The 20258-nt window shown below is 33.3% G+C and overlaps 2 protein-coding genes across 2 annotated transcripts; one reads left to right on the top strand and one right to left on the bottom strand.

Annotated features, from left to right (window-relative positions):
- Positions 1-9173: 9173 nt before the first annotated feature.
- Positions 9174-10801, bottom strand: LOC105332311 (sesquipedalian-1). Its single transcript, XM_011434862.4, has one exon. The coding sequence runs from the start codon at positions 10388-10390 to the stop codon at positions 9647-9649; it is 744 nt and encodes a 247-aa protein (XP_011433164.3). The 5' UTR covers positions 10391-10801; the 3' UTR covers positions 9174-9646.
- A 4915-nt stretch (positions 10802-15716) lies between these two features.
- Positions 15717-19204, top strand: LOC105332309 (glycolipid transfer protein). Its single transcript, XM_011434861.4, has 6 exons — positions 15717-15899; positions 17260-17315; positions 17445-17566; positions 17796-17946; positions 18159-18236; positions 18331-19204. The coding sequence occupies exons 1-6, from the start codon at positions 15788-15790 to the stop codon at positions 18433-18435; spliced, it is 624 nt and encodes a 207-aa protein (XP_011433163.1). The 5' UTR covers positions 15717-15787; the 3' UTR covers positions 18436-19204.
- Positions 19205-20258: the final 1054 nt, after the last annotated feature.

Genomic DNA, 20258 nt, shown 5'->3' with positions numbered 1-20258 from the left:
GGTTTGCTTTGTTCAAATTCTGTTATCAAAGTTCCCCCATAATAAAAATATTGTTTCCTTAATACTAGTATACAAACAACACATGCAAGAAACTCTGTTCTAATCAAAAGGTAATGATTAACAGGATCGCTGTACTTAAAAACAAGTTCCTTTAGAAAAAAAAATTCCCAGGAACGCGTAGCATCGTTTTAAAGTGGGTGGGTGGAGGACTTATCCCACAAATCTTTACAGCCAAAAATAGAAGAAATAAACCCTAATGCATCAATGTTCAAAATACTTATCCGAAGAGGCATAATTCCTAACACTTCTAGTTTAGTTTGTTTAATTCACAGCAACTTTTATAAACTTTCCTAAAAGGTGGGGTGGGTACGAAAGCCGAATAGGGCCACATAAAAAAATCTTTTTATCTCGTAATTACGAGAAAAGATCTCGTTATTACGAGTTAATTATCTCGTTATAACGAGAAAAGATCTCGTTTTTACGAGTTAGTTATCTCGTTATTACGAGAAAAGATCTCGTAATTACGAGAAAAGATCTCGTTATTACGAGATAATTTTCTCGTTATTACGAGAAAAGATCTCGTTATTACGAGATAATTTTCTCGTTATTACGGGTTAATTTTCGCGTTATTACGAGAAAAGATCTCGTTATTACGAGAAAAGATCTATATAAAATGGTGCGTTTCTGAAAAAGAATTCGACTGGATCACACTTTTACGAAAGCCCTGAAGGGACATGTTGATTTTTTAAAAAAGCAAAAAGTAATTCGAGATCTCGAATTACACAACTCGTTCCCACAGATTATCAACTCGTTCTCTCGGATTGAGAATCCGTTATCACGAATTACTAACTCGTTCCCACAGATTATCAATTCGTTCCCTCGATTTAAAAAATCCGTTTTCTCGGATTGTAATTCGTTTCTCGGTTTGAAAAATCTGAACAAACGGATTTGAAATTCGTTATTACGTTTTGATGAATACATACATCTCTCATATTCCTCAAATCAATCAGCAGCTAGAAAAGGCACTAGAATTGGACATAAAGTAAGTATATTAATTAAAGCAATTAGAGAGAAATTTCGACTAAAGTAATGTATATTTATGTATACACCGTTATGTGCATATGTAAAGTTGGATGTCCTTGCAACTTTTAATTGTCTTAATGAGTCGCGGGCTAGGTATCCTTAATAATTTAATTCATAATATTTTATTTTGCAGGAGACAATCTACAACTTCATTCACCAGTACTCCCATTTTGACTTGCAATACAAAGATATTGTAATCATTTTAGTTCTGATTGTCATGGTGGTTTATTTTGATGAAAAAATGCTGTCAAACCTGGATAGAAGAATTAAACAATTTGCAGAACCGTGGTATTTTAACGAGTGACAAGTTGGACACTAACCTGCTTCAGTTTTGAAATTACTTCAGGTATTTAAATAAGCTACTGTTATATACACAACATTAAACATTTTGTAGAATATAAAATTTAATATTATCTAAAGCAATATACTAGTTACACAGACAAATTATTAACAAATAAGTTATGGAAATACCAAACGAATTAAATGCATCTGTTTAATATTTATATTACAGTATTTATTTACGACTTTTCAATTGTCAGTGGTAGTGCAATATTGATATCAAATATTTTTTTCCAGAATGAGTTATACGAAGTGGCACATGTGTGGAAAGCTCATTATCTGCAATCCACCAAAGAATGAAGTCTTCGAAGCTGCCCTTCTAATGTATATCTTTTCCTGGAACTAATTCAAGTTGAAGACTATCTTTATCCGGTCGATGTAGAAGTTCTTGAGCTTTGTCGACGTGAATGTACAATCGGAACCGTACTTCCCTGTGACGAAGAAATATTTGAACTCGGTTGCATTTTCAGGAGGAACAATACTTTGATCTACCATTGAATATTGTTGAGGGAAAGGACCTATACGTAAATCTTCATTCCTAGATCATGAACATGTTGTAGTCTTGTGATGAAACTGCCACCGTTTTCAAAATAAAAGGCGATACAATCGATGCATTGATTGTGTTTTGTTTATATGATATATATGACAAGTTAAGCCCACTTAAAATTTTTTAGCAATTAGCATATTTCGACAACAATTTTTGGACAATAAACTGGCAAAACCTCAATAAATATAAAACTGTGCATTGGCGAAGATGAACGTGTCACGTGCAAAAAGAAAGTGCTTTAAGAATACATTTCTAATGATCAACTGAAATTTGAGAGTCAGTCGATAAGTTATAAGCAAGATACAGAGCTCACAATCCTTTGTCATAAAAACAAGGCTCGTGCCCTCTTTTTTTTTTTTTTTTTTTTTTTTACATATGGTCAATATTCCAGTAATAAATCTCTTTCAAGCTGAATTGTATATCTTTTACTTCATTTTAAGCATTAATAAACAGTTTCTAACATTAAACACATTCAGTTTAGGTCTAAAATTGGAATTTTCACTTTAACATTCAAAATGTAAACAAAAGCTTTGTTTACATAGCAAAGAATTGTAAGCTTTTTAACTCGCTTATAACTCAACCAATTACACTAAAATTTTGGTTGCCTATTAAAACTGCTTTATTGAACCAATGTAAAAATTAAAATCGGAAAACTAATATTATGCCAAAACCGTGACCATGCCCCTTTAAGATGCACATGAAAAAAATCTGGGAGCATAAAGAGGGCAAAAATTGAATTGATTAATTTGCACATTTTTGGAATTATAGCCTTATTTGGTTTCTGTTGCATGTTGAATTGGTAGAAAAAAGTTTAAAATGCAAAATGTTTTAATATAATATGGGTCATTTACAGTTGTTTTTTAAAATGATTTTGTTGTCTCTGGGTCTGCTCTTGACAAATTTGAAACGTGTAAAGATGACGTATTGAAACATTTGGAATATCTTTTTTTTTAATGAAGATGAAGAGATGAATAATTATGTACTTTCTCAAAATATTTTTGGAGGATAAGTCCATAGATATAATAGTTGTTTCATACACTACATGTAATTTATACCGCATATTACATGTGAAAAGTTTCGCACTGGCTTTGTGCTGGATTAGTGAATATAAATAATGTTTTGGGTTCAAATAACCTTGGTGAATCCCTTTTTAACATTTTTGTTTTTAAATGTATGCTGATATAACATTATGTTGAACTATATAATATTTTTATACCCTTCGCAAACAACTTTTTTTTTTTGGGGGGGGGGATATAGGAATCACCTTGTCTGTCCGTTTGTACGTATGTCCAGAGGGTGTGTCATGACCTTGACCCAAGGACGTTTGGGCAAGGTCATGGTCATTGGGAGGAAAAGTGCAAAATTCGTGTCTGGTCCATATTTTTCTTATGGAGAATCACTGCTTTGCCGAGTTTGAACGAATATCAAATAGCTCTAACGCAGCCGTTTTCCAGTTGGCAGACTGATCAACAGAGAAAGTTGAATTAACATTCGTGATGGACTTAAGTTGTAATGAATTATGTATGAAAATATTCATATTGGTGTTTTAAGGTGGTATGGGACATCTGTCGATATTATGTGCATTGAAGTACACTATGTTTGAAGTACTTTCACCGGTTTATAATTTTTTAATTTCGCAATACTTGATTAAAAAAAGTTTTAAAATTTGTTTGAAAAGTAAAATTTTTTAAATTCTAAGCGGGACACGAACGTATGGCTTACAGAGTTGTAGTTAATGACCTAACCAACTGCGCTACGCTGCTAGGTGACAATTATGGAAAAATACTTTTTATAAGATTACACTTCATTTATTGTTTATTTGGATAAATAGTACGTCACAACATGGAGTTGTCCCATACCACCTTTAAGAAATTAGGCGCACAGGATTGTAAAATTGCATGAACCATCGACACAGATCAGTTGGGAGTTGTCTATAACCTCGAAATGATATGTACAGGTTCGAAAACAAATGGGGTTTACTTGGGGTTTACTCTGGGTTTATTTTATGAAAACTTGGGTCCACGCGGGGTTTACTTTGGGTTTACTCGGGGTTTACTTTGGGTTTACTTGTAAATTACTATTGAGGTAAAATTTATGCATTGAAGTGTGAAGCAGACCTGTTCTATCTTAGGTGGCAGGGGACAGTTTTTTTGATACAATTCATTGTAGCCAAGGGATGCATGTCTTCGGAACTCTGTAACTAGAATTTCCTCAGTTCCCATTCAGCACAAATACCTTTAATTCACTCTTTATAAGGCCAATCACCAATTTCTGTAGAAAATTACTAATCAAAACCTGTAAAATTCTCTACATACTGGTTTTTATGAGATTTTGACCCTTTCATATTTTGCTAATTTTTCATGATTTTTCAGCTTTTTAGACCTCCCCCAGCTAATTCCCTGCAGAGGGTTGACCTTCCGTACCGCGTGCATGTTGCACTATCATATGTCACAAACTTACCGGTGTATAGTTTTCAATGTCCCATCCACCTACTTTTTGTGTTATTTTACCTCCCGTCTGTAACTTGCAATTTCACTGTGTAAAGTCAGCACAACAGTCATAGCCACAGGTTTCGCATTTTACTTCTGATTCTCATGTACCTAACATAAGGGGCCTACATATTGCATATCAATTTCAACAAGAGACACCCCTCTAACTAATGATGATAATTAAAAATCATTTCATGAATTTTAGCAACACTCATAAGCCTTCAAGTACAGCAACTCTCAATTTTACAAAAATATTGACGGGTACTTTATTCGAAACTGTCCCTTGCTACCTTACCATCCCACTGCCTGTAATTCCTGCCTCTTGTATATTCCTAATACACAGTTAGCATCTGCTTTCAGGGGTATACTTCTGACCGGGTTTACTCTCTGTGTCCACTCTGGGTTTACTTTGGGTTTACTCTGGGTCCACTCTAGTAAACCCAAAGTAAACCCTGAGTAAACCCAGAAAGTAAACCCAGGGTTTAGTTGGGGTTTACTTTCTGTTAGGTTGGGTCTGATCGGTACTGTACGTGCCCAATTCCAATAAAACAAGAAATGACACAGAAAGGAATCAAGTTTTCTTAAACAATGACTTCGTACAATGACCTTGTTCCTACATAAAAAGATATAAACCAGACACAAATTTTGCATTTTTCCCGTCAGGTATCAGCGAGTTCGACCCTGCTCAAACGACCTTTTGTCAAGATCATGCCACCCCTCAGCTTATAAGCGATCTTTTTGTGAAGTAAGAACTTCCAATGTTTCTCCATAAGAAAGATATGGACCAGACACGAATTTTGCACTTTTCCTCCCAATGACCTTGACCTTGCCCAAACTTCCTTGGGTCAAGTCATGACACACCCTCTGGGCATACGTGAAGACGGACGGAAGGACAAGGTGATTCCTTTATACCCCCCCCCCCAAAAAAAAAAAACGTTGTTTGCGAAGGGTATAAATATATTATATAGATTAACATAAAGTTATATCAGCATATATAAAAAGTAAAAAAAAAAAGGAAACACCAAGGGTACTTTAACTAAAAAAACTACTTGTATTCATTAATCAAGGACAAAGTCAGTGCGAAACTTTATACATGTAATATGCGGTATAAAATACATGTAGTGTTTGAAACAACTGTTATATCTCTAGACATTAAATGTATCCTCCAAAAATATTTTGAAAAAGTACATATAAATTAGTCATCTCTCCATTTTATAACAAACCTGACATTTTAAATGTTTCAATGTGTCATCTTAACACATTTCAAATTTGTCGAGAGAAGACCCAACAAAATCATTTAAAGAAGATTTAGAGAAGACAACAAAATCATTTAAAAATGACCCATATTATGATAAAATGAAATTTTCGCCCTCCTTGTGCTCCCAGATTTCTGCCGAATCTACAATGCACATCTTAAGCGCCCACTTTCTTTTTGCAAATGACACGTTCATCTTTGCTATTGCACAGTGTTATATTCATTGAGGTTTTGCCAGTTTATTGGCCCAAAATTTTTGTCGAAATATGCTAATTGTTTTATATAAGCCCTTATTATTTTTAAGTGGGCTTAACTTGTCATATATATCATATAATCAAAACACAATCAATGCATCAATTGTATCGCCTTGTATTTTGAAAACGCATTAACGGTGGCAGTTTCATCACAAGACTACAACATTTTCATGATCTAGGAATGAAGATGTACGTATACTAGGTCCTTTCCCTCAACAATATTTAACGGTAAATCAAAGTATTGTTCCTCCATGAAAATGCAACCGAGTTCAAATATTTCTTCGTAACAGGGAAGAACGTTTCCGATTGTACATTCACGTCGACAAAGCTCAAGAACGTCTACATCGACCGGATGAATATAGTTTTGAACTTGAAATAGTTCCAGGAAAAGATATACATTAGAAGGACAGCTTCGAACACTTCTTTCATTGGTGGATTGCACAAAATGAGCATTCCACACATGTGCCTCATTCTGGAAAAAAAATTGATATCAATATTGCACTACCACTGACAATTGACAAATCATATCGTAAATAAATACTGTAATATAAATATTAAACAGATGCATTTAATTCGTTTGGTATTTTCTATAACTTATTTGTTTATAATTTGTCTGTGGAACTAGTTTATTGCTTCAGATAATATTAAATTTTATATTCTACAAAATGTTTAACGCTGTGTATAGAACAGTAGCTTATTTAAATACCTGAAGTATTTTCATCAAACAAAACTGAAGCAGGTTAGTGTCCAACTTGTCAACCGTAAAAAAAAACCACGGTTCTCTGCAAATCGTTTAATTCTTCTATCCAGGTTTGACAGCATTTTTTCATCAAAATACACCACCATGACAATCAGAACTAAAATGATTACAATATCTTTGTATTGCAAGTCAAAATGGGAGTACTGGTGAATTAAGTTGTAGATTGTCTCCTGCAAAAAAATATTATGAATTAAAGTATTAAAGAATAAAGATAGCTAGCCCGCGACTCATTAAGACAATTAAAAGTTGCAAGGACATCCAACTTTACATATGCACATAACGGTGTATACATAAATATATCTTACTTTAGTCGAAATTTCTCTCTAATTGCTTTAATTAATAAACTTACTTTATGTCCAATTCTAGTGCCTTTTCTAGCTGCTGATTGATATGAGGAATATGAGAGATGTATGTATTCATCAAAACGTAATAACGAATTTCAAATCCGTTTGATCAGATTTTTCAAACCGAGAAAACGCATTACAATCCGAGAAAACCGATTGTTTAAATCGAGGGAACGAATTGATAATCTGTGGGAACGAGTTAGTAATTCGTGATAACGGATTCTCAATCCGAGAGAACGAGTTGATAATCTGTGGGAACGAGTTGTGTAATTCGAGATCTCGAATTACTTTTTGCTTTTTTAAAAAATCAACATGTCCCTTCAGGGCTTTCGTACACTTTAAGTCTATCTTTTTCATTCCAGAAACGTTGATTCAATTTTGATCAATATTTAAAAATAACAACGATCATTATTCATTAATTTCGACATATCAAAATGATTGGATTTGACATTTTATCTGGTATTAATAAAAGGAAAGAACTTTATGTAATTTTTCTATTCAACTTATATATATTATAATCCCACTCCGAAGTAAATACCAGGTAGTCCTATAGTCGTAAAAACACAGTTTTATTAGTTACAGATCACTTCAATGACTATATAGTTTCAGTCATGGATATGGATACACAGGATTCACCCGAATTTGTGTTTTATATGTTCATACACAACCTACATGTATATTGAAAATAATTAATTTAATATAAACATTTTGGAGTCTGAAAAAAAATAACACGTATCCTTCTTAATTATTGACATATAGTTCAATGAATTTTTTAATCAATTTGCTTTGCTAATTCTTCTGAAATTTCTTTAAAAACTGCTTGTTCCGATTTTATATCAAATTATGCGTTTTAAACGATGATCACATGTGCTAAGTAAGTGAATATTTATAGACATTGCAGTAGTTCATACACTTTATATAAAAAGAATAGAATAATGAAACGCGCCATTTCAAAAATAGATCTTTTCTCGTAATAACGAGATAATTAACTCGTAATAACGAGATCTTTTCTCGTAATAACGAGATCTTTTCTCGTAATTACGAGATCTTTTCTCGTAATTACGAGATAATTAACTCATAATAACGAGATCTCTTCTCGTAATTACGAGATCTTTTCTCGTAATTACGAGATAATTAACTCGTATTAACTCGTAATAACGAGATAATTAACTCGTAATAACGAGATCTTTTCTCGTAATTACGAGATCTTTTCTCATAATAACGAGATAATTAACTCGTAATAACGAGATCTTTCCTCGTAATTACGAGATAATTAACTCGTAATAACGAGATAATTAACTCGTAATAACGAGATCTTTTCTCGTAATTACGAGATAAAATTATTTTTTTAAGTGGCCCTATTCGTCTTTCGTAGGTGGGCGATCTTTCAAAATTCAATTTTTTATACAGAAAATTTTATAAAATGTTTGTTGCGATAAGAAGTATTTTCATAAGATTAAACTAAATTAAATGTAGTAATGATACAATTTTTTGATGCTTCTTTCTGCATGGTCCATGGGGGTGTTTCAGCTTGCTCTACATAAAGTGGTTATACATGTACTACATTGGTTAAAGGACTGTCTTACACTCAATGATACTGAATATAACACAAGTTTCTAATAAACAGTTTAATTTACTTCCCCAAAGAACACATTCATCATATTAAGCACTTGATTGTAATTGTAACCACTTTTAGTATTTCTGCTACTATTTCCCGTGTCTTGTTTAAAGTGCATTTTGAGGCAATGGATTTATTTACACCTATCTAAGCAAATCTTCTAATCTGTTCAAGCATCAACAAAGTGACACAAGAGGAAGAAACTCAAAAGCTTTACTATATTAGACCATTTATAGTAATGCATTCATGTATTCAAATTTAAAACGAAAATTATCTTACTATTGTATCTTGGTATTATTTCATTTATTCATTATACGTTCATGCACTGGTTTTTGTTTCATGAATTTGGATGACATTTAGTTATCATGGTGGTCTGTCATGGCCCATTAAATACCCCACTAATTGTGCAATACACATTGTTTAATTAAATTGTAAACTGGTCAACAAAGCAATTGACATCATTCAGTAAATAAAAAGCATGCCATTGGTTTTCAAACTTTCATTTTAATTAATGAAAAGAACAGTGAACACAGCCATTGGCTTCTATAATGCTACAGAAAATTAAAATTGAGCAATGATACCTTTACATGTAATTACTTCTTGATCATACAGGAATTAGTTTTCATTCTAGTTTTTCTTCCTTTTCATTACACATTCTTCAACAGATTTGTTTTAAAATAATTAACTATATAAACAATATGGTATATTCAAACACACGTCAAATGAAATCTGTTACCTAGGAGCAAGCTTACATGTACAGTTCAATCATATCCAATCCAATCCATTTCATATAAACAAATCATACAGATAACATTATATTAAAGCACCACACATGATTATTATCATTAAATAGCCTGTTATTTGATTGTTTTTAAAAAATCCCAGCTTATAACAAGAGTTGATTATGCTGTAAATACAGATAAAAACCACACAAGAGGAAAACAATTCAAAAGTTAGCTAGCATAAAGAATGTGACAGCTCAAAAGCAGATGCTGGTCTCTCTGTAAAGCTTCCTCTCCAAAGTTCACCAAGTGTTTTCACCTGTTGCCCATATTCTTCATGAAGCTGAAAAAATGATTTAGGTGGCCCCTTAGCCACATGTGTATGTTCATCATCTAAAGTGTCAAATAAATGCCTACTTTCACTTTTGTTTTGAGAACTAGGGTCATTGAAAGGGTTAAACCTGACATGTCGTTGATTTGATTTCATTGAGGTTCGCTCATCCGAGTCCTCCATGGACGAATAACTGGACAAGACCAAGTGGCTATCTCTCATGGCATTCTCTAACAACTGCTGTTGACTGTTTTCTTTTAATTCATCCAACTGTTGCCTTAATTCCGCCACCATCAATTTCATGTAGTCATAACTGGCACAAGACATCACTTTCATCCAGGCCTCCATTTCTTCCTGAGAATCTGCTGCCATGTGATATGTTCGACACCCTGTCTTTGGAAAAACAACTTGAAATGCAAATCCATCAATGTTTTCAGAAAGCTCAATTGTGCAGCCCTCCAACACTATAACACCGACGGGTTCTTTGTCATATCTTTTCTCATAATAAAAGAGTAGATTCCCTTTCAACACAAAGTATCTTTTCTGGTAGCCTTTGTTGAGCTCCCCTTTCTTCAACAGATACCCTTCCTTGTCTGCAGGTGCCCCGCTGCTGGCGAATTTGGACAAACTTTTCTCATTTATCCTCATTTTGACGTTAGTTTCTAAACTCCCGTCATAAATTAATTAATAATAGGAAGTTACGACACGTTGTCATGACCTACTTTTAAACCGAACTGTCCTTCACAATGTATCCTTAACCAGGATCATATTACACTGTGTTACATACACGCATGTAATTGACCGTTGCACCAATCTATAACTGTTAGACGCTACTATCTCACGTCTCTGATATTTTTGGTGATCATGAATTCATGCGATTAGTATTAGAATTGATAACCTTCTCAACATCAACACTTAATAAAACTCTCCGAGAAGATAAATAACACAGCGTTTATGTCCTACATTTTAGCTCAACAATCATTGGTGACACTTTCTCTCCGCCTACACTGCAGCCCCGGACACCACTTGTCAAGCGGGAATACACTTTTTATGTTTCCGATATAGAAGAGTTCGTATGAACAAACTGTGGCGGATCATGCGTGGGTATCAATATCTTGACAGTTGTTTCTACGCTGCTTGTGCGCAGGTCTTTGGGAAGGGAAGGAAGTAAAATTAAAAAAAAGTAAATCACCGAATATATGCCACAAAACCCTCCCCCGGCAAACTTATTCATTATTATAAATATTTTATACATCCGCGCATGCTGCTTAATTTAGGTGGTATAGGACACATGTCGATATTAATGTGGATTAAAGTACATTATCAATGAAATACTTTCACCGCTTTAGAATTTTCAAATATTACAATATTTAACCAAAAGATAGCTTTCAAAAATATTTGGAGAGGTAAAAATTGTAAAAGTCGCAGCGGTATTCGAACTGTTGACGTACAGATTCGTAGTAAACCCTCTAACCCACATCTTCCCAAGTCAAGGGTTTCTAGGTATCACACCGGTAATTGGCCAATCAAAATCATAAAGAAAAATGTATATGCTCTGATTTGGTACCAAGATGATTTTGTATCTTGTTGTTTTAAGGATGAAAATTGGCTTCAGGTCATGCATGGTGTGAGGCTCCAAATGTGTTTCATCTGTGCTATTTTCTTCAGTCTGAGTAAGGGAGATAAATCCTCAATAGCTAATGAAATATTGGGAGCTTGGGGACAGGGTTTTAGGGATTTGGTAACAGTTGATTGGGAATTCTCAGGTGCAAATTTGAAAGGGATCTGACATCTTTAGAGTCTCTTCAATCCGAACTCTCTCCACAAACCGGCCTTGTTTGTGGGGAACAGAGCGGACCGAAAACGCTTGGCTAGCGAAGATGTCAGTCTAACCCACTGCGCTACGCTGTTAGGTGACGACATGGTGAAAGAAGCAATTTATATTTTATTGTTTATTTCGATAAACAATACGTCAGAACATGGAAGTGTCCCATAAAGTTATTGCCTTAAGTTATTGAATTGATCATTTTATTAATGATATCATGTGAAACCAATATGTAATTTTTTTTCTGCAATGATAGCAACCTTCATAAGCCGCATGAATCATCAAAGAAAGTATTCTGTTGTTTATATTTAGTATACACCTTCCTTTAACAAATTGATTGTAAAAAGTAAGTAAAATTCACTAGATTATACTGTTAATATACATCAGTACGTTAGCTACAAGAAACAGCCAAATCGTCTCCTATGGGATCATCATGATTAGAACCTCGTCCATCCGAATTTTTTCATACCAGGAGCTACAGACCTGCAGCTACATTTTAACAAGACCTTGGACTTTCAGTAGGGCGTAGCTACATGTATATATTCCTTGCGTCTAAACAAATTGAAAATGACGCTGTTTCAAGCAAATTATGTATGCATCGATTGCGTACGCTTAATCTTAGCTCAAACGCCAGGCAAATCTCATTGATTTCAAAGAGCCATGGCTGAGTGGTTAGCAATGAAATAGACAGGCCTACGTCACATTGCTGTTTGACACAACTACCCAAAGTCCAAGCTCTTGTTAAAATGGTTTTATTTCGTGCAGTCCGTGATTTTTCTAAGGTCGCTGTAGGTTTCGACCATGCAATCAATAAACGAGGCGTGCTGATTTCAGTCCTGTCAGTTTCAGTCGCTGTATGACCAATCGAAAAACGGTGCGTGTAGATTTCTGTCTGACTGCATGTGTGGAACACCCATTGTTAGAGTCAATGAATTTCGATCTTTTATGATCAACATTGTTATTAAACTCATGTACATGTAAAGTATCTACTTTATTTTCAATTCTGAATTTCTTTTATTAATATAGCTACATGTACTTATATGTTTGAATATTGACCAGCAAACAAATTAAATAAAGTTGTGAGCAAAGAATCAAATGTTTTAACACAAAAGATTAGTTCAATATACTTTTTTTTAAATTAAGGACATTTTTTACGCAGGGTTTGAGTTCTCAAATCCGGATTGTTAAAAAGTTCAATTCCATAAGTAAAATTTGTTTTATATACAAAAAGTATTTATTAAATGAATTATTATTGATAAAACATATCGATATTTTTACTAAATTATGGAATTAGCCTTTGAAAAAGTTTGACTTTTAACAAAAAAAAGAGGAAATTCGGACTAAATTTTTTAGATTTTGTTTTCCACTGAAATATTTTTTGGTATTTTTAGTATTTAATGTCACTACCGTTCATAAACTGTATTTCTATATTCATTTGTTAAAGAGTTAAGCAATTTGTATTATTTTCACAATTAAGAAAATCTCAATCATAGTATAAAATTTTTATGGATTTTTCTTAAATTTTCAAAAACTATTCAATTGTCATTAACTCAAAAAGAAGGTCATTGACCTACTTTTTTGAAAGTGAAGAATAACACCACCATGTAAGGTCTATAACACACAATAGTTGGTTTTTCATTATCATCAGTGGAATTTTTTTTCATTCTGAGTAAACGTCATCCTTAAACAAAGAGCTATAAAAATAATTGATACGAGCAGCTTTACAGAACTAAAATTTCTAGACTTTTCTCCCATTTTTTCTATTTAACATGTTCGATGGTAATGTAAATTCATCGACATGCACAAATAATGAGTCAGAAATAAATTGTTACATGATATACATGTTCAGGTATGTTGCAAATAACGGGGTATTAGGGTGAATAATTGGGGCGGGCGTATGTACAGCCACAAAGAAAAACCACACAAATGCTACCTTTGATTACGTTCAAAAGAGTCAGGATTTTATTGTTTATTACCAAGAACCACGATATATAGGTTTAACATATATACATAAGTAAAGTGAACAAACATATGTAGATATTTTTTAAAAAAACATCACAATCTTGTATTAGACTTCGTGTGCATATAGCAGTGTGCAAAATGTACATGACAAAAGTAAATAGGATAATGAGGAGTATATTATCAAAACAAAAACAATAAATATATTTTTATCGTAATTTTGAGCATTTATATGGGTATTTTTCCAATTGCACAACTCTTTGATATTCATTCAAGGATGCATTCGGTAGGTTTTTTAAAATGACCCGCACATTATCATTTGAAAATTGAAACCTATTAAATTTATCGATAAATGGGCCTCGGGACCTCCCTCGGCCTCCTCCCGGAAAATTTTGAAATTATCTCTCGGATCCACCCACACCCCTCGGAAAAAAAATTTGGATCCTTGCATGAGTGAGGTACATTCCTCAAAACGGTCGGGTGCGTTCAGAGTACTCAGTGCCGCTGGCAGAAAAAAATTACCACTGGTAATTTTTTTTACCATTGGTATGCCATAGGTTGACATTTCTGCAGACGATCTAGAGCTCTGTTAGCAATCGCAACTTCTCGGGCCTTTCCGGCAGGCTCGGAAAAACACCTCGAATGTATTACCTAGGCGTCCATGACAACCCCCCCTTTTTGTAAAACTTGAAATAAATAGAACATATTTTACAATCTGTTGAGATGTAAGCTAGACTTCATTAAAGTAAATGATATACCCTAAAATATAACACAGAAGCGACATACAAGACTGTCTAGCCGATACTTATTTTAATGGGAAGCGACTCCATTTTGTATAAAATTCTAACATCCGGTGATGTTAATACATTCGAGGTGTTTTTCGATCCGAGCCTGCCGGAAAGGCCCGAGAAGTTGCGACTGCTCTAGCAATGTAACTTGTTTTATGACGTCACAAAATGGCGGATATTGTGTATGCATTAAAGACAACAGATTAATTTCACAGCGTTTTCCACCTTAAATTTTGTTGTAGCTGAACAATTTCTTAAAAGCAAAAAAAGCCATTGTAACATACCAAAATACAATTGATTAAACTTTCTTCCTGTATATGAAGGCAAGTTGCAGGTGTTTAGGGCCATTGGTTGGAATACGCGGACTGCCATCAAAAGCACCAAAAACATTCGAAAGTTTTCTCCAATATATTGCTTGTGATGTAGGCTATCTATTCGGCCTTAATTTTTTTAAGAAGAAGAATATACTCTATAAAAACTTTCTTTTATATATGTTTTAAAACATACATCAACAGCTCTTAAACGTAGTTTCCACAACCTTTTAAACACTAGGGGTAGGGCCCTTTTGATTGTTGTTGGCATTAATCATAGCATTGACTTTCAAATGTGTCCCTGGACAAACGGTATAACATCATTTGGTGTATATATGATGGTATTTTAGTAATCGCATAGTAATGACTCACTCTAGAAATGTTTTTCAAAGATTTAACCGCACGTTTTGCAGGAGAAGAAAAAATGTAAGGAAAAAATACTTTACTGTACACAAATTATATATCTCAATGTATGCTCTTGGTGCAAAATGATCAATTAACGAGGCCAAAATATTGCATCTTGATTTGACATTTTCCGCTAAATAATCAGCAAGTGTTAACAATGGTACCACACTAAAGTACCATTTTAAACACTGGTAAATATCCTATTATTAGTTACGCAAACTCGTTCAAAGTACATATGGGCCCAATGGCACAAGTTGTAACCATTGGCAAACAGGTATTGGTACCACTGGAAATACTCTGAACCCGACTTCAGGGGCCCTGAGTCCACTCCGGTGGTCGTACGAGGATGAGTAAGGTACATTCATCAAATTTGCTGCTGAACACTGGTGTTCATCACCCCCCCCCCCCTTTGTTGCAATAAATCTAATTATAACAAAGCCGTTTCATATCACAATTGTTCATATCTTGTGCGTGTCCGATCTCCTATATATCATACAGTTTTTTAATGTACCAAGACCCAGCTTTTCTAATTTTTTTCCATTGATTGTGAACGTCTCTATAATCAATCGGACAAGATGGAGATTTCTCCCTGGTAACGTTTTTATTTTTTTTTTTAAATAAATCGTCATTACTGTTTAAAGAACGATTCAATACGGAATTGAAATAGTCGAACGTAATTGGCTTTTATTTTAGTTACCGTGAGATTCTTTCCGTATGTATACAAACCGATAACTAAGGCACGTTAGAAGAGAGAATCATGACATTTTTCAGTAAAGACAACGTGAAGCATTTTGAAGTACCGGGTGACGACGGGAAAATAGACACTTTAGCACTGCTAGAGGCAGCCCGTGGTGTGGTGGAAATGGTCTGTAAGTATTTCATTATAGCTTCGTACGGTTCGCTGCACACGTTTACAGGTATTTCATTTACTCGATCACGCCATATAGCTTGATCAGCAATCTTATTCCTGCTGTATCCTGTCATGACACTCTGTTGCCCAATATATGTATTTTGTATGTTCATGCCTTTTTCCAAGTCATTGCTGAAATGAAAAGAATTGCGAAATTAATTTCTTTTTAGATAGAATTGATAAATTGATTATAATTGAAAAGAGAAAGGGGGTTTCAGGGGCTTATAAACCTGGGATGCTTTTTTGTTGTTTTAAGGATACTCTGGTACTCATTTTTTTTAAGAAAAAAATATTTTGATACCTTTTTGATACTAAATGTTGACCGTCAAAATTATTTGGTTTCAGTGGTACATCATGATAAACTCTTTTACAAGTTATGTATACCCCAATCTAATCAAAACTGGGTATTGCAAAAAAGTGGGATTATTCCCTAATGTGGAAAGGACATTTAAACATCTGTAACGCTTGAAGAGTCATATCTAAATATAAACACATTACATAGACGACTCTATTTACATTGCAGGTATGTTCTGTATGTAGGCAAAATACCCAAACATTTATGTGCATTTCTATCGAACACGGCAAGCTCCATTTGATTTTCATAAATACAGTTAGGAAGATTACCATATATATTCTGTATTTGATGTTTTAAAACACACTGGTATATCAGCAGTACTCGACTAATCTAGTCATGTCAGAGTTGTAGTGGGGAAATTTAATATAGCATTTATAGATTTCAAATGTAACAATGATTTTTTCCAAAAGTTAGATTTAAAAAATATGCCTCTTTGATATGAAATTCGGAAATGACAGTTTTTAAGAAATTGTCTGACTCTAATTAATTTTGTTTCAAATGGACCTTTTTTCAACAACAAGGAGGATTCCCATTTTATAAAGCGTGAAATCTGCAACATTTGTCTGTGTAACAATTTTAAAACTTGTATCATGGTCTTATTAAAGTTAGTACAAACTTTCCAGATAAAATTCTACAATGCAGCATGCAAAAAAAAAAGATTGACTGACATAAAATTTTGTAACTTTGATTTCTCCATTTTATTTGCAACATCTTTAGGGAAAATAACATAGGATCTGCAACACTTTCTCTAAACTTCCAGCCACTCCCATTTTCAATAAGTTGTGACATATACCACTATTGACTGCATTAAGATATTCATTTTTTAGGATATGTAGTTGTAATTTATAATATTTTCCATTTACTGGTTCATGAATCATTACCTTTTCATACAGATTTAACTTGTTTGCTTCAAGTTCTCAGTTGAATAAGAAAATAAATATTCTCATCTTTCAATTACTTACAGCTGCCTTTGGAAAAGCTTTTTCCCCAGTTAAAAGTGACATAAATGGAAATATTGAGGTATTTTTTTATCAATAATAAAAGGCTGTAACTCTTTATGAAAATTGTGCAGACATAACAAACCTTTTTTATAAGTTTTTTCATCTAATATATGTTTTAACTAATGTCACATTTTTTGCACTTGTACAGAAATTGCAGAAGAAATATGAAATGAATAAGGAGCTTTTCATAACTATTAATGCAATGTTGGATGATGAATTCGAAAACAAAAGTACAGATTTAGCTAAAGTAGGAGGACTTTGGTTGACAAGGTAACGATTATTATGTATGTCTGATTGGTTGAATTTATGAACAAGTACAATGTACATGCACTTAATTTGTAATCCTCTAAGCTTTTATGGTTTACTCAAACCATTTCAGTTTTTTGTTAGTTTACATCCTACTTATAGTAGTCTACAACAGTGAAGGCAAATTACTTATTATGAAATTCAGATTTGGTCATATAACAATGTATATTTAATACATTTCTTCTGATTTCAGAGGGCTCAACTTTTTACGGACATTCATGCAGATTTTGATTAAGGAGTACAGAGAAGGAAGTAAAGAGGAGAGCATGAAACATATCATAAATGCTGCTTATGAGGCAACACTGAAGAAATACCATGGGTTCATTGTCAAGAAAGTATTCTCTGTAAGAACTGTTGGCATCACAAAGAATTTTATTTCATCTTATTTTCTTGTTTTTAAGCACAAATATCAGATAATTGCACCTTTGATGTATCCTTCTCAAGTACAAATAATTTAAAAATTGATCATTTTTAGCAGTAAGTAAATGGAATTGAAGAGTTTATATTGTCATTCTGTTCTGTTCTGGTAATACCCTCTATTCTATTTCCATCAAAGGGAGTTTCAGGTTTTGCTCCATACAGGAAGGATTACTTACTGAAAATGGCACTTGGAAAGGAGGGACAAGAAGAACAGGTAAACACACAAATAAACTTCTATTCACCTTACTGTGTCTTTCTCTTATAATAGCTAGGTTATTCAAAAAGTTATATTTTACTTCTTTTTTAAGGTTATAAAAGATATGGAGGCCTATTTAGATACAATGTCCCCAGTGATTGATGTTATGAGCCAGCTATACAAGGACAAGGGACTTGATACAGACGAAAAAGTGTAACATAGCATCATCACCATGTCCATTGAAGCTCAAGACAGGGTTACTTCCCTTGTTTTTTAACTTTGACAGTTGTGTGATATTCTTTAACGATAGTCTATTTTCTTATATGTATTACATGTACTATGCAGTCTAAAATCCTTGAGGCATAATATGTACCGGAGGAAATGATCTGAATGTTTTATGCAGCATTTCACATGATTAATTGTGTATGGTATTTATTTACATTGTCATTTTATCACTGTGATACTTTTGGTTGCAGAGATTGAAGTGTTTACTACACCAAGATACTTTGACCAATATATATTTATTTTAATTTTTGAAAACACATTCCATTTGATATAAATATGATCATTTTTGCAATATATTAGAACATTCAAAGCTTTTTTCAAATCTTTACTTACAATCATGTTTATCATGTTAGAATTAAATTATGTTGTTGGGACCAATGGAGAAACCAGTGTTGATTGTGATTTTAAGATCATTGTTTGATATTTACACAATCATATACTAGTAGTATTATATGTGTATGCTGTTTTATTGGATAAAGAGCTATTTCAGACAAAGAAAAAATAAAATTAGATGTTTAGATGTGGTTATATAATTGCCTTGGAAATTTTTTTTTCAAAACAAGAATGGAAATGGTTGTTTATTTTTTCAATTCTTTAGATCTCTAGATGTCATTTCATAATAAATATAATGCAATAGTATTTGTAATGCTGTACATCTTTATATGCAATTAAAAAATTGTGACACAGTTACAAGCATAGAATTTGTTGGGGTTTTTTTAATTGAAAATAAGCATTATCCCTTGATTTGATATCAATTTTGTGATTTCTTTCGTAGAAAAAAAAAATTATCCCTTGATTTGATATCAATTTTGTGATTTCTTTTGAGAAAATAAATTCAAGATCATTTAGAAGGTGAATTTTTCTGTTGTTCAGACACTTTCTTTCCCCAAATCTTGTTAAAAAGAGTGTGTAAAAGATTAGCACTTATGTCTTCACTTTCTTTTATAACTTCTACCTTGATGTTATCTGATCCTGTTGTTTCTCTTTAATTTTCTAATATATTGTCTGATCTCTTCCTCTGTTATTTCTGAACATTCTGTATCTAATTCTGTTGGTTGCTCCATTTCAATTTCTGCAGTGTTTTCAGGATCTTCTCTATTGAGAACTGAACAGAAGCATTCCTTCCATCTCTCGACATATAAAGATATGTCAAGTAGAGTATCAAAGACCGTAATGCGCTTAATGAAACTGAGTTGCCCATACTGATGTATCAACAGCTCGAAACAGAGAGTTCTCCGCATTCTATGCCCAGAAGTTTGTCTAGATGACTTTAATGTAATCAAATTTTAATGCCATGTAAACAGTACAACTGTTCAAGATTTTCTATATTATCTACCGATATTTTTTATTTTCATCAATTTTCCAGTGTCCTTTTTGAACAGTCATTTGAGAATTTCGAATCTTAGCAGTTCATAAGGGAACATTTGCAAGCATTAGTTATATCATATTTCCCCCATCTAAGAAATAAATGGGTAACTGTAAAACTTTGATAACTTCTATCTTAATTGATGTAAATGTATCAGCTATTGATCAATGCAGTCAGAGCAATAACTCTGACACTTGATCCTAGATGCACTTTAGCTGGGACTGCTACTGCTTCAATAAGAAGAGTATAGTATTGATGTTCTATTGATCATTGCAGTCAGAGCAATAACTCTGTCACTTGATCCTAGATGCACTTTAGCTGGGACTGCTACTGCTTCAATAAGAAGAGTATAGTATTGATGTTCTATTGATCAATGCAATCAGAGCAAT

This window comes from Magallana gigas, chromosome 3, assembly GCF_963853765.1.
Source record: "Magallana gigas chromosome 3, xbMagGiga1.1, whole genome shotgun sequence".
In the NCBI taxonomy this organism is placed as follows: domain Eukaryota; kingdom Metazoa; phylum Mollusca; class Bivalvia; order Ostreida; family Ostreidae; genus Magallana; species Magallana gigas.
Note: the sequence above shows the minus strand (reverse complement) of the source record. Positions and strands in the feature narration are given on the sequence as shown.

Bases quoted from the DNA above. Each gene is read 5' to 3' on its own strand.
- LOC105332309 (XM_011434861.4), top strand. From the start codon at position 15,788: ATGACATTTTTCAGTAAAGACAACGTGAAGCATTTTGAAGTACCGGGT. The intron at 17,567-17,795 runs GTAACGATTATT...TTCTGATTTCAG, and splicing joins GGAGGACTTTGGTTGACAAG to AGGGCTCAACTTTTTACGGA. The intron at 17,947-18,158 runs GTAAGAACTGTT...TTTCCATCAAAG, and splicing joins TTGTCAAGAAAGTATTCTCT to GGAGTTTCAGGTTTTGCTCC.
- LOC105332311 (XM_011434862.4), bottom strand. From the start codon at position 10,390: ATGAGGATAAATGAGAAAAGTTTGTCCAAATTCGCCAGCAGCGGGGCA.